This window comes from Leptodactylus fuscus, chromosome 1 (genome assembly GCF_031893055.1).
Source record: "Leptodactylus fuscus isolate aLepFus1 chromosome 1, aLepFus1.hap2, whole genome shotgun sequence".
NCBI lineage: Eukaryota > Metazoa > Chordata > Amphibia > Anura > Leptodactylidae > Leptodactylus > Leptodactylus fuscus.
Window position 1 is genome coordinate 339,898,997 of NC_134265.1, and position 12,347 is coordinate 339,911,343.

A 12,347-nucleotide genomic window follows, 5' to 3' on the forward strand; every position below is an offset into this window, starting at 1 on the left:
AGATACAGCAAACTTGACATTTTAAAAATTTGCTGCAACATAGCATGAAATAGGTGAAATGCCAAGTTAAAGTTTACTCCACCTGTACATGGCTGCGGTAGATGAAAGTGAATAGACTATGTGCCCGGCATGCGGACTTCAAGGAAGTGCCAAGTTGCCACTTGCTTTGACCAGGCTATTTACATACAAGGCTATGGCAGGAAGACTTACTATCCGCGACCAACAAATTTAGGCTCGGTGAAGGCTAAAGGACCTGAGATGACGTCATCTCAGGTCCTTGAGCCGTTCTCCGATTGGATTGCGCGATACTGTTGGGGGAGCTATGGAGGCTGAAGCTGGGCACAGAGTGAGCTGAAGAAAACGGCGTCTCATGTGCGGGCATGCAAGTGCTGAACATGCCGCCTTCGTTTGGGCCCGTGAGCGGAGTGGATCGGTGAGTCCGCTGGGAGCACGGGGGTGGGGAGGGGGAACTGGGCAAAACTTTGGCAACATCTGTGTACCCATGATGCCCGCAACGGATGTTGGACACAGCGGTAAATGGCCACATTGAGACATGTCTCCATGTATGGGCCCACCATATGCACACATGTACACTAGGCGCCCAGGGGAGCCAAGGGCGCATGTGGGGAGGGGTGCGCGGGGGGCACAAGGAGGGGACGGAACCATGGAGGAGGGTTGCGCGGGGGTGAGGGGGCCGTGGACGACGTCGCGGGAAATGCTAGTGAATAATAATGATGATAATAATTAGAGCAGAACCCCACAGAAATCAGATCTATGTTCAGCTCTGCAGTCAGAGGATGTATGAGAGATATGAGCAGAGATATGAGCAGGAACAATGCACAGAAAAACCAAGTCTATGGTCAGGAATTGCAGCATACTCAGAATACCAATGCTGAAGTCTTAGCAAATACTGGGATGGTATTGTGAAAACATTCAATAATGCAGACAACCTGACAGTATGGGATCATACTAGATCATCAGTATTTTCCTTTACAGCTACAATATGGAAGGTCACACAATATCCCCCACAAGTACCGTAAGTTACTGAGCAATCCTTATATAAAAGCTGGAGCCAGGCTACTTTATCTTCCCGATGCGTAGCTGTGTCGTCTTACCATGCTGCAGAGCTTTCAGTGGGAACCAAAACAGGATAACACTATGGAAAAGACCATTCAGGCAATGAACCCAAAAAACCTAGAAGAATACAGAAAGTGAAGAGATTCATTTGTAAAGATAGAAGCTGCTGAACCATGACCTCTCTTTATCTATGTGCAAGAAGTGTGACTGTCAGGACACCAGCCCAAAGCTTTATCATATGGCCGAAAAGCAGGCAGGACTTCTCTAAAGTCAGCGACAAATGTGAAAAAAATCATGAAAATAAAATGCAACCAGCAGCAGCTAAAATACAAAAAAAAACCTCCCAAAACTAAAAGGTTAAGATGTATTAAAATATTAGGAAACAATAAAAAAAATTTTGAACAGCGAAATAGAAAAAAATGTCAAAAATAATTAGCATGAAGATAAATATTTCTATCCAGTATACAACTCTATAGATGGTGTATGGGCACTTAGGGTTAGTTCACACGTAAATAACATGCGTGTGGCTAATTTTGGCACTGGAAAAAATAAGCTTCCTAATTAGGAAGCTTTTTTTGGAGCTTTTTTTTTTTTTGTAAAAACAGCTTTAAAAAAAAGCCAGGCTGTTTTCCCCTCCTGTAAAGTGAATGGGCTGAAAAAAACCACGTCACTTATTTTTGCAAAAAAACGAGTGGAAAAAAACGTGTGGTTTTCGCCTCCCATTCACTTCTATTGCTTTCTTCAGGCGGAAAACGCCTGAAGAAAGGTCATGTCGCTTCTTTTTCTCTGCTAGCAGTCTCCATAGAGTAACATTGTATGGAGGAGGGATTATGAGGTGGATTCCGCTGTCAAAATCCTCCTCCATGTCCCCGTGTGAACTAGCCCTTAGACTAGGGATACACAGCAACGTATAGTTACTGTATGACTGCTGCATTACTGCGACCGCTAAGTAACCTCATATTCATCATCATCATCATCATCATCATCATCACATAAAATACATTGGTTTTGCATTGGGCTGTAGCTCTAGTTTAGACCACAAGGACTTTTTTATTTTTATGTAGATTGTGAGCCCCACATAGAGCTCACAATGTATATTTTTTCCCTATCATTATGTCTTTTTTGGAATATGGGAATCCATGCAAACATGGGGAAAACATACAAACTCCTTGCAGATGGTTTTTTTTACCCTTGGTGGGATTAGAACACCAGGACTCTACGCTGCAAGGCTGCAGTGCTAACCACTGAGCCACCGTGTGGCCCCTCACAACGACTTTTTGTATCACTACGGATTGATTTTAACAGTTGCAATTTCTGAAACTGCATTCAAATCCATAAGTAATTCTACCCCCCAAAAAAATTCTGGGGCCACATGGTGGCTCAGTGGTTATCACTGCAGCCTTGCAGCGCTGGAGTCCTGGTGTTCAAATCTCGCCAAGGGCAAAAATCCATCTGCAAGGAGTTTGTATGTTCTCCCCGTGTTTGCATGGATTTCCATCCCATATTCCAAAGACATACTGATAGGGAAAAATGTACATTGTGAGCTCCATGTGGGGCTTAAAAACTACATTTAAAAGAAAAATTAAAAATTCTGCTGCAGTCCATTGGTGGCCTCTTGGCTGCGGGGCTCACATGTACAAATACAGCATGTCAGGACAGGAGAGGAGAAAATCTGTTGAAGACCACTGGAACGTCGGGAAATTGAACAGGTGAGCAGAAGTTGTTTTTTTTTTTAAATTTTACTATAGTTTCTACTTTTTAATTTTTTTTTAATTTTTTAATTTTTTTTAAACCCATCAACCCCTTTTAAAATGCTGTAGTACAGCATCAGCGAATAAGCTAAAGGGTAGCTAAAACATATAGGGCGACACAGTCAGTAAAATACATATGAGTGTCTATTTACAAAGCCCCCGTGACATTTTTCAGGGACATACAGAAATGTGCAAAAGTTTTAGTCAGAATGCTTTCAGAAATAGAAGGGTTAATAGTTTACGTTGGTCAATGAACGAAATACAAAATGAATAAAGAAAAGAGAAATCCTCTAAATCCCAACAATATTTGGCCTGACCCCTCCTTTACCTCCCATCAATTCCTCTAGGTAAAATAAATAAATGTTAATTAAAAGTTCTACGGTTTTCCAATGTACTTTGTGTCATTTCGTTAAGGTTTTCTAGATCTCTGTTTGCTGTCATTAATTCTGCTTACTCCCAGTGGATATACATCAGGACACGACCATGGACCATATAAAGATGCGACCATGGACTGTATCAGGACATGACCATGGACCGTATACGGGCACGACCATGGACCGTATTGGGACGCGGCCATGGTCCGTATTGAGACGCAACCATGGAACGTATTGGGACACGACCATGGACCGTATACAGACACGACCATGGACCGTATAAGGAAACGACCATGGACCATATAAGGACACGACCATGGACCATATAAGGACACGACCATGGACCATATAAGGACACGACCATGGACCATATAAGGACACGACCATGGACCGCATAAGGACACGACCATGGACCGCATAAGGACACGACCATGGACCGCATAAGGACACGACCATGGACCGCATAAGGACACGACCAAGGACCGCATAAGGACACGACCATGGACCGCATAAGGACACGACCATGGACCGTATAAGGAAACAACCATGGACCGCATAAGGACACGACCATGGACCGTATAAGGACACGACCATGGACCGTATAAGGAAACAACCATGGACCGTATAAGGAAACAACCATGGACCGCATAAGGACACGACCATGGACCGCATAAGGACACGACCATGGACCGTATAAGGAAACGACCATGGACCATATAAGGAAACAACCATGGACCGCATAAGGACACGACCATGGACCGTATAAGGACACGACCATGGACCGTATAAGGAAACGACCATGGACCATATAAGGAAACAACCATGGACCGCATAAGGACACGACCATGGACCGTATAAGGACACGACCATGGACTGTATAAGGACACAACCATGGACCGCATAAGGACACGACCATGGACCGTATAAGGACACGACCATGGACCGCATAAGGACACGACCATGGACCGCATAAGGACACGACCATGGACCGCATAAGGACACGACCATGGACCGTATAAGGAAACAACCATGGACCGTATAAGGAAACAACCATGGACCGTATAAGGACACGACCATGGACCGCATAAGGACACGACCATGGACCGTATAAGGAAACGACCATGGACCGTATAAGGAAACGACCATGGACCGTATAAGGAAACAACCATGGACCGCATAAGGACACGACCATGGACCGTATAAGGACACGACCATGGACCGTATAAGGAAACGACCATGGACCGTATAAGGACATGACCATGAACCATATAAGGAAACGACCATGGACTGTATAAGGACACGACCATGGACTGTATTAGGAAACGACTATGGACCGTATAAGGAAACAACCATGGACTGTATAAGGACACAACCATGGACCGCATAAGGACACGACCATGGACCGTATAAGGACACGACCATGGACCGTATAAGGACACGACCATGGACCGTATAAGGACACGACCATGGACTAATTTTTAGCCACTGGTAGTAAATAAAGAATGATTTCAAAAAGAGATCTAGATAACCACAAGGAACTGATACATGAACTATATTGGAAACTTGTAGAACTTTCCATTATATAAACAATAAAATGTATTTGCTGTAATTGGACAATTATTTTAGTGACCTTTTATTCCAAAAAAATTAAATGAAAAAGCAAGTCTGAATTAAAAAAAAAAAACAAACAAAATAATAAAAAAAAAAAAACAACAAAAAAAAAAGAAAAAAAAAAAAAGTTGTATGTCACAGAGCAGCAAAATCGCTCACGACCGGGACTATGTAGCTGGTACAGATTAGAGGCACATACTGACACAAACTGGCCACCATGTTGTAGGTCAGATTCTTGCTGAAACAATGCACCCGAGTGGGGTTTTCATTAATATTTAAGCTAAAAAAAAATAAATAAAAAATCCACTTTGCTCCTCTTCCATTCATTAGTGCCTGCGCGAGCTTCTTCTTTATTCAGTGTGTGCATTAGCGCTGATCTCATTTAACGCTTGCCACCTATTAACCCTGTAACTGGCAGATGGCCGAGCGGCCGTAAACGTTCCCTGCACCTCGGCGTTACCTCCATATTTTCCCTGACAGGCAGCACAGGTGGGTGCAAGATAAATGAGTTTCTTTGCTCCCATTCTCTTGGCCACACCAGTCACATACTAATCCGGTAACCCCTATGGGGCCTTTTTAACCTTTCACCCTTCTTTCCATAACAAGCATCTCAAATACCTCACACTATAAATGAAATGCATATATTCCCCAACCCATTCAGTCGGCATCGCATTAAATACAAATAATGATGGTTGAAAAAAAAAAAAAAAAAAAAAAAAAAAAGGAGGTGGAATATGAAATTTCAAGACTTCTTCCAGAGAAAACAGCTTGAGTATCGCTGGGTGGTTTGCTGTATTTTTGATGAATTGCATTATTCCCCATTTGTCAGGTTGCGAGTCTCAAATCACTTTCACATAAAATACTTTTTCTCCTTCTTACGTTTTTTTTCCAGCCATAGAAAGCGGTGTAACCCTGGAAAATTCTAAGTTGACGAATGCCAAGATAAGCAACATAATACTTTAATTTTTCTCAGCATACTATTGAAGCAGAAAATTTGCGTCTTATGAAGTTCTGGCCTATTGTTATATCAGAGAGGCGAAACGGTTGTTTTTAGGACTTGTTCACGCTTGCTCTGGTGCAAGCTTGCACGGAGGGAAAAAAAAATGAAATCGATACATAAATGATACATAAAAGGATACTTTACATAAACAGTAAGCAAAACAATGTCAACAAAAAAGTGGTTAAGTGAAGCCGAGAAAGACAAGCGGTTTTGGTTTTTTTTTGCTCTTTTTAAACCGCAGTATACAGGATTTGTGTTCACGGTAAATTGTTCTACATGAATTCTTTTCGCTTTCTAAACGCCGACCATGAAATCCCCGGCGTGAATTTGATTACATCGCAATGAATTCCTTTCTTATGCCTCAAAAGTGAAATGCATCGCGAGTGTTTGTTTGAAGAAATAATAACGCTAATAGAAAAGGGGGAAAAAAATAATAATCATATGCAGAGCCGCGTAATGACAATGCCCGACACGTTTCTCCTCATCTTCTCCTTATTCTTTCAGACAATTCTCCAGAGTGGTCGGTAATCCATTAGCGCATAGAATGACAAATACATAAGGCATGACATCGAAGAGGACAGGTTACATTGGTCTATTGGAGACGGCTTCATTCGCCGGAGGAAATCGCTATTGTAGAGTCCGCATAAGCGATGTGGCAATGGCGGACCATGACAAGGCAACTAATTTATGGAGGCAGAGAACGGAACCTAAGATGTTCTGGTTTTGTAAGTTTTTAAGTGAGCTGCCATGTTTTATCATCTTGTTGGTGTACGCATAACCCACTGGGCCAAGACATTTCTTAATATAGGTTTATAATGGTTGTAGCTCTGCTTTTATTACACAAAATTAGAGATCCTCTGCATAGACCTATTGTTAAAGGGATTCTATCATTACAATCCTTTTTTTTCAGGCCTACCGCATCAGAATAACCTTAAGAAAGGTTATTCTTCCCCTACCTTTAGATGTCTTCTCCGTGCCACCATTCCGGTGATATTCCCATATGCAAATGAGTCTCCAGACAGCACTAGGGGCGGTCCCCCTGCACTCAAACAGCACTGGGCGTATCCTGTACTGCCTGCAGACTCTCCAGCAACGCCCTCCATCTTCTTCTCAAGACCACTTCTTCTCTGTGTCTTCAGCCAAAAGCGCCGACTGCACCTGTGCGGCGGGCAATTTCCTGTGGACTCTTATGTGATTGTCCGTTCGGCCACAGGAAAATGGTAAGGCACAAATGCCCAGTTGGCCCTTTTGGTTGAAGACGAGGTGTCGAGAAGATGGATGGCGTCGCTGGAGAGTCTGCAGGCAGCACAGGGGACGCCTCCAATGCTGTTTCAGCGCAGGGGGACCGCCCCCAGTGCTGTCTGGAGAGTCATTTGCATACAATGAAAACTGTGAATATCTCCGGAACAGCGGCGAGGAGAAGACTTCTAAAGGTAGGGGAAAAATAGCATTTCTTAAGGCTATTTTGATGTGGTAGGCCTGAAAAAAGGGATTCTACTGATAGAAGGGAATCTACCATGTTTCCAAGCATACTTACCACGTCACAGAGCACATTACGGTGATGTGGTGTTATGTATGTCCCCTTTTGAGATTTTGGAAAAAAACAAGTTTATGTAAATTAAGTAATCGGTGCACTGGGGGCGGGCATTCAGCACTGGATGGAGGTAGCAGAATATGCTTGGGAAAGGAAGTAGACTCCCTTTAAGTGATAAAATACTGTCTATCTTTAGCTGGCACTAAGGGGTGCATAGGTGTCACAGTACTGCGCCTTCCAGGAGTGATACTGATGCTGGAGGCCAAGGGGAGAGAGGTCAGTCAAGTACTGGAGGGAAGATTTGGGCAGGATATATGGGAGAGAATCTAGAAGAGAGACCGAATCCAGATAAACTAAGGTATGACCCCATAGCACATTCCCCCCTTCATCTGCATATGAACAGAATGTGGATTTACACGAAAATGGGTCCCCAAACCTGAAATACAGATGCATATTTGGAAACCGTAGAATCACCTCCACAAGGTACTGGGGATTGGGTTTCTTTAATGCATCGCTGTTTTCTTTCCCTTTAATTTTGTCATACATGAGACCTATAGTCTGGAGCTCTGAGGAGGATGGGCAGGTGAACACCACTATATATTTCATTTAGCAGAGGGAGATAAATCATCGCTGAATCTGCACAAATGCTTTTACTCGCCTCCCACATGACAGGGCGAGAGCCATGACTGTAAGACCTGTGACATACTCCTCCGAATGTCTGACAACTGCGTCCTGTCATACTATAGAGGATGCCAATGTGTAACACCTGAACTGTAAATATGTGTACAACGATTATATAAAGTGAACTGTAGAGATAAATGACATTTAATGCAGATATTTATAGACACAGATTCTCATAGACTCCAATATAAATGACAAGCTTGAAGTGACCTAGTATCTGTGTGTCTCATATTACAACACAAGCAGTGCCAGACACAGGATTTTCTTAAACGTGGCAGCCCACCACCCCCTCACCCAGCTGCTAGTGATCTGCCACTATATAACCCCCCACCCAAGTTTCATGTAAGTGCTACTGCTCTCCTACAGCTCCAGGCTTTCATTATGACTGCCAGGGCACAAAGATTCTTTGCAAATATCTCCGGCGTGCAAGGTGCCATAGCTGGGAACTTCAGGAGGTTGCATGTCGTGGGACCATAAACTGCAGCGAAAACCCTGAAACAACTTTCCATTCCTTTAAGTCTACATGCAAATGACCACAGTGGTTTTTACTGTCTGCAAATACTGATCTGCAATCCATAAAACGTGTCAGAATGTCGTCTGGAAATCACAGACTTATAGGATTCCCTAAATACGGCCAAGAATAGGACATGCTTCATAACTTGCGGTCATGGGATACAGTATGGGCAAACCTCTGTGCGATTGGATTTATAGAATTGAATGTGGATTGCAGATAAAAACTACGGTCGTGTGCATGAGATCTTATAAAGAGATAAGCCTTGCCCATCACAGAACCGCACTTACTTTAGTATTAAAGTCTAGAGCCTTCTGTGACGTCTTGTACAGCTCAGGATACTTCAACATATTCTCTTTGCGACAGGATCTTTCAAATATTCCCAGGGTCAGGGGAGGAAGGGCGGTGAACATCTGAAGGAAAGTGAGAAACTCAATAATGTTGTGCTGTTACTACTTCCATCTAACCAGCACCAATACACATGGCATGAAACCTACCACATTGTATAGACCAATGCACCAGCGCTCAAAGAGGATCTGTCCAGAAAACCCATTCATAAAGGCAAACCAGATCTGGAAGAAAAGAAAAGAAAGACATGAAATCTGTAGACAAGACACATGCACATACTGATCCTATCGTGTCCCACTAACACCCATGCTTCACATTTTAATAAACATCTTAAACTCTATTAGATTATTTCTTTAGATGGGGCTCCTTTGTTCATGAATCTCACAAATCAGCTGCTGATGGGATTTGGTCTCCCAAACAGTAAACTGAACTATCTATCTATCTCCTATCTATCTATCTGTATCTATCTCGTATCTATTTATCTATCTCGTATCTATCTATCTGTATCTATCTATCTAGTATCTATCTATACATCTCGTATCTATCTATCTAGTATCTATCTATATATCTCGTATCTATTTATCTATCTTTCTATCTATCTCGTATCTATCTATCTCTTATCTATCTATCTATCTATCTATCTATCTCCTATCTATCTATCTCCTATCTATCTATCTCCTATCTATCTATCTATCTATCTATCTATCTCCTATCTATCTATTTCGTATCTATCTCGTATCTATCTATCTCCTATCTATCTATCTCTTATCTATCTATCTCGTATCTATCTATCTAGTATCTATCTATACATCTCGTATCTATCTATATATCTATCTATACATCTCGTATCTATTTATCTATCTTTCTATCTCGTATATCTATCAATCCGTCTGTCTGTCTATCTATCTCATATCTATCTATCTATCTCTTATCTATCTATCTAATATCTATCTATCCATCTATCTATCTCGTATCTATCTCATATCTATCTATCTACATCTATCTATCTATCTATCTATCTATCTATCTAATATCTATCTATCTATCTCTCATATCTACGTACCCATCTATCTACATACAGGCAGACATTCTATAGATAAAATAATCCCATTATACACATTCATGGTCATTGTGCTTGGCTTTCCATTGGCATGAATGGTGCCCATAGACATACTGTAAGTGCAATTTCAGCAGGGCCAGCTGACTGTCTTATGTTTCTGTGGGTTTGCCAACAAAGCGATGTTGGAGAAAAAAATGATCCGGCATGCTGCCAGATGTGTCTAGTAGTGACTTATTCGTCGCTCCCCATTGAAAACCGATGCAATGGTTGAATGGAGCATGCTTGTGTATAAGGAGGTTGGGAGGAATAGCCGTCAGACAAAAGCCCATTTGGCTGAGAGTGTGTGAAGACGTTCGCGAGCGTTCTGCGCATGCTCGTGTAGTTCTAAGAGATACTAAGAACTACAACAAAAATGGCGCTGGCACGTGCACAGTAGCGCTTCGGAGGCACGCGCGGGATTTGAATGCAACCCGCCGGAAGAACAGAAGATGAAGACGGAGAAGAACCAGGACAGGAGGGCGTCGCTGGAAGAAGAAAGAAGAGGAAGGTGGGACCAAAGATGATGTTGAATCGTGCACGACCGCCCCCTGTGCATGCACAGGTATGATTTACATATGTTTTTATAGTTTTATTTTAAAATGGGCGGGGGTTTAAAATAACATTAGTGGTGCCTGAATGGCCTTTTTAAAGGCTATTCACGCATATGTGGGGCTCATACAGCATCATTTTGCTGATAGAGCCCCTTTAAACCAATAACCGGCTTCTGTTCTGCAGATCAAACACAGAAGAAACGTCGACAAGGATTGAGATTTCTCATCTTTAATACAGACATATTGTAGCGTCTGGTAAATTATTGGTTCTAATTCACAAGAGCAAACTGACCCAAGCAAGACCGATCTTGGCCAGCAAGGAAAGGATTAAAGAAAGGAGTGGAGGGGGAGCGCTTCCCCACTGGTGACACAAAAAGTGCATGACACGCCGTACAAATGAATTTTAGAAACAATGTCCTGGGCTTTGTCACAGTGAACGCTTCATTTAGCCACATTATGGAAGCATGAATTGCTACAAATTCACCATTTATCAATATATACCCAAGCTGGCTTCCTGAAGAATAGCTGCTTAGGACAAAACCGCTCTTTCAGTATTACCAACACCAGCTCTTTTTGTAACAGAGGAAAAAAAAACAAAACAAGGAAAAACAGGCAAAAACAAATTGCTACATCCGGGCAAAGTGAGTCAGCATGCACGGAAAATAACAGGGCCACCCAGGGGATCATAAAAAATAAATAAAAAAATAACTAGTAAGCCAACCCCTCCACAAAAAAACAAATAAAAAACAAAAACAATTACAATCCAAATTAAAAGAGAAAACAAAACCATTTCTTGCATTGGACCCTAGATACATTGATATTAAGAACTATCATCTCTGGAACCAGAAAAATATTGTACATATTCTTCATCTATTCTAACTTTTTGTCTACAGCTCATATGCAGGCCTATGGGTCTCCATCGTCACTGGGGTTGAGCCGATCTTGACTTTTCAGGATCGATTTTAAAATCCGATTTCCGATCATTTTTCATTCAAACCCGATCTCGATCCCAATGCAAGTCAATGGGATTTTTTTTATTAATCGGAGATCTGATTTTAAAAGCAATCCTATTCACTATACAGCATGGAATCTAACAATTGAACGCTTTAATTGTTAGAATCCACGCTGTGTAGTGAATCACTAAGTAGCCAGAGGATTTTTTTTTAATCCTCTGGCTACTTAGTCCCCCCTGGTGTCCACTTACCTCCAGAGATGGCTGCTCCGGTGCCCCGTGCCTTCCTTCTTCTTTGCCTCGCTGCCGCTCCACACTGCTCTTCTCGCCTCGCTGCCCCCTCCCTGCCAGGTTAGGAGAGTGTGGGCGGGTTAGGAAAGTGTGGGCGGGTACTGGGAGGGGAGACGTCACGTCTCCCCACCCTGTACCCGCCCACACTCTCCTAAGCCACAAGCCCCACCTTCCTAGCACTTTAAACACTAACCTGGGAGGTGGGGCAGCGAGGCAAAGAAGAAGGAGGGCACCGGAGCAGCCATCTCTAGAGGTAAGTAGCTGCTAGAGATGTTTAGTTTAGCCTCCCATTCGAATGAATGGACGCAGACGGCGTGCAGGGGGTTAAGGCTGTGTTCCGGCTGCTTCCATTCATTCCTATGCAACCGCAGCGGAGCCTTCACACTGAGTATACAGCGTATACTCAGTGTGAAGGCTAAGCAAAATATTGTGGGAAAAGATCACCAATCTCGATCCCACATAAAAAGATCATGTTTGGAATTCCGATGGCGATCGTCAAATTTTCTCGATCGCTGATCGGAATCCGATCTTTTCCGAACATGATCGCTCAACCCTAATCGTTACATA

General features: G+C 42.7%; 1 protein-coding gene across 6 annotated transcripts in view; it reads right to left on the bottom strand.

Annotated features, from left to right (window-relative positions):
* Positions 1–12,347, bottom strand: part of ATP8A1 (ATPase phospholipid transporting 8A1) — a 165,481-nt gene that overhangs the window by 23,522 nt on the left and 129,612 nt on the right. For all 6 annotated transcript variants that reach the window (XM_075261481.1, XM_075261466.1, XM_075261473.1 and 3 more), the window contains 3 exons: positions 9,037–9,111; positions 8,830–8,952; positions 1,116–1,194 (listed from right to left, as the gene is read on the bottom strand). In XM_075261481.1, coding sequence (XP_075117582.1) covers positions 1,116–1,194; positions 8,830–8,952; positions 9,037–9,111 — 277 coding nt within the window. The remainder of the gene's footprint in view (positions 1–1,115; positions 1,195–8,829; positions 8,953–9,036; positions 9,112–12,347) is intronic.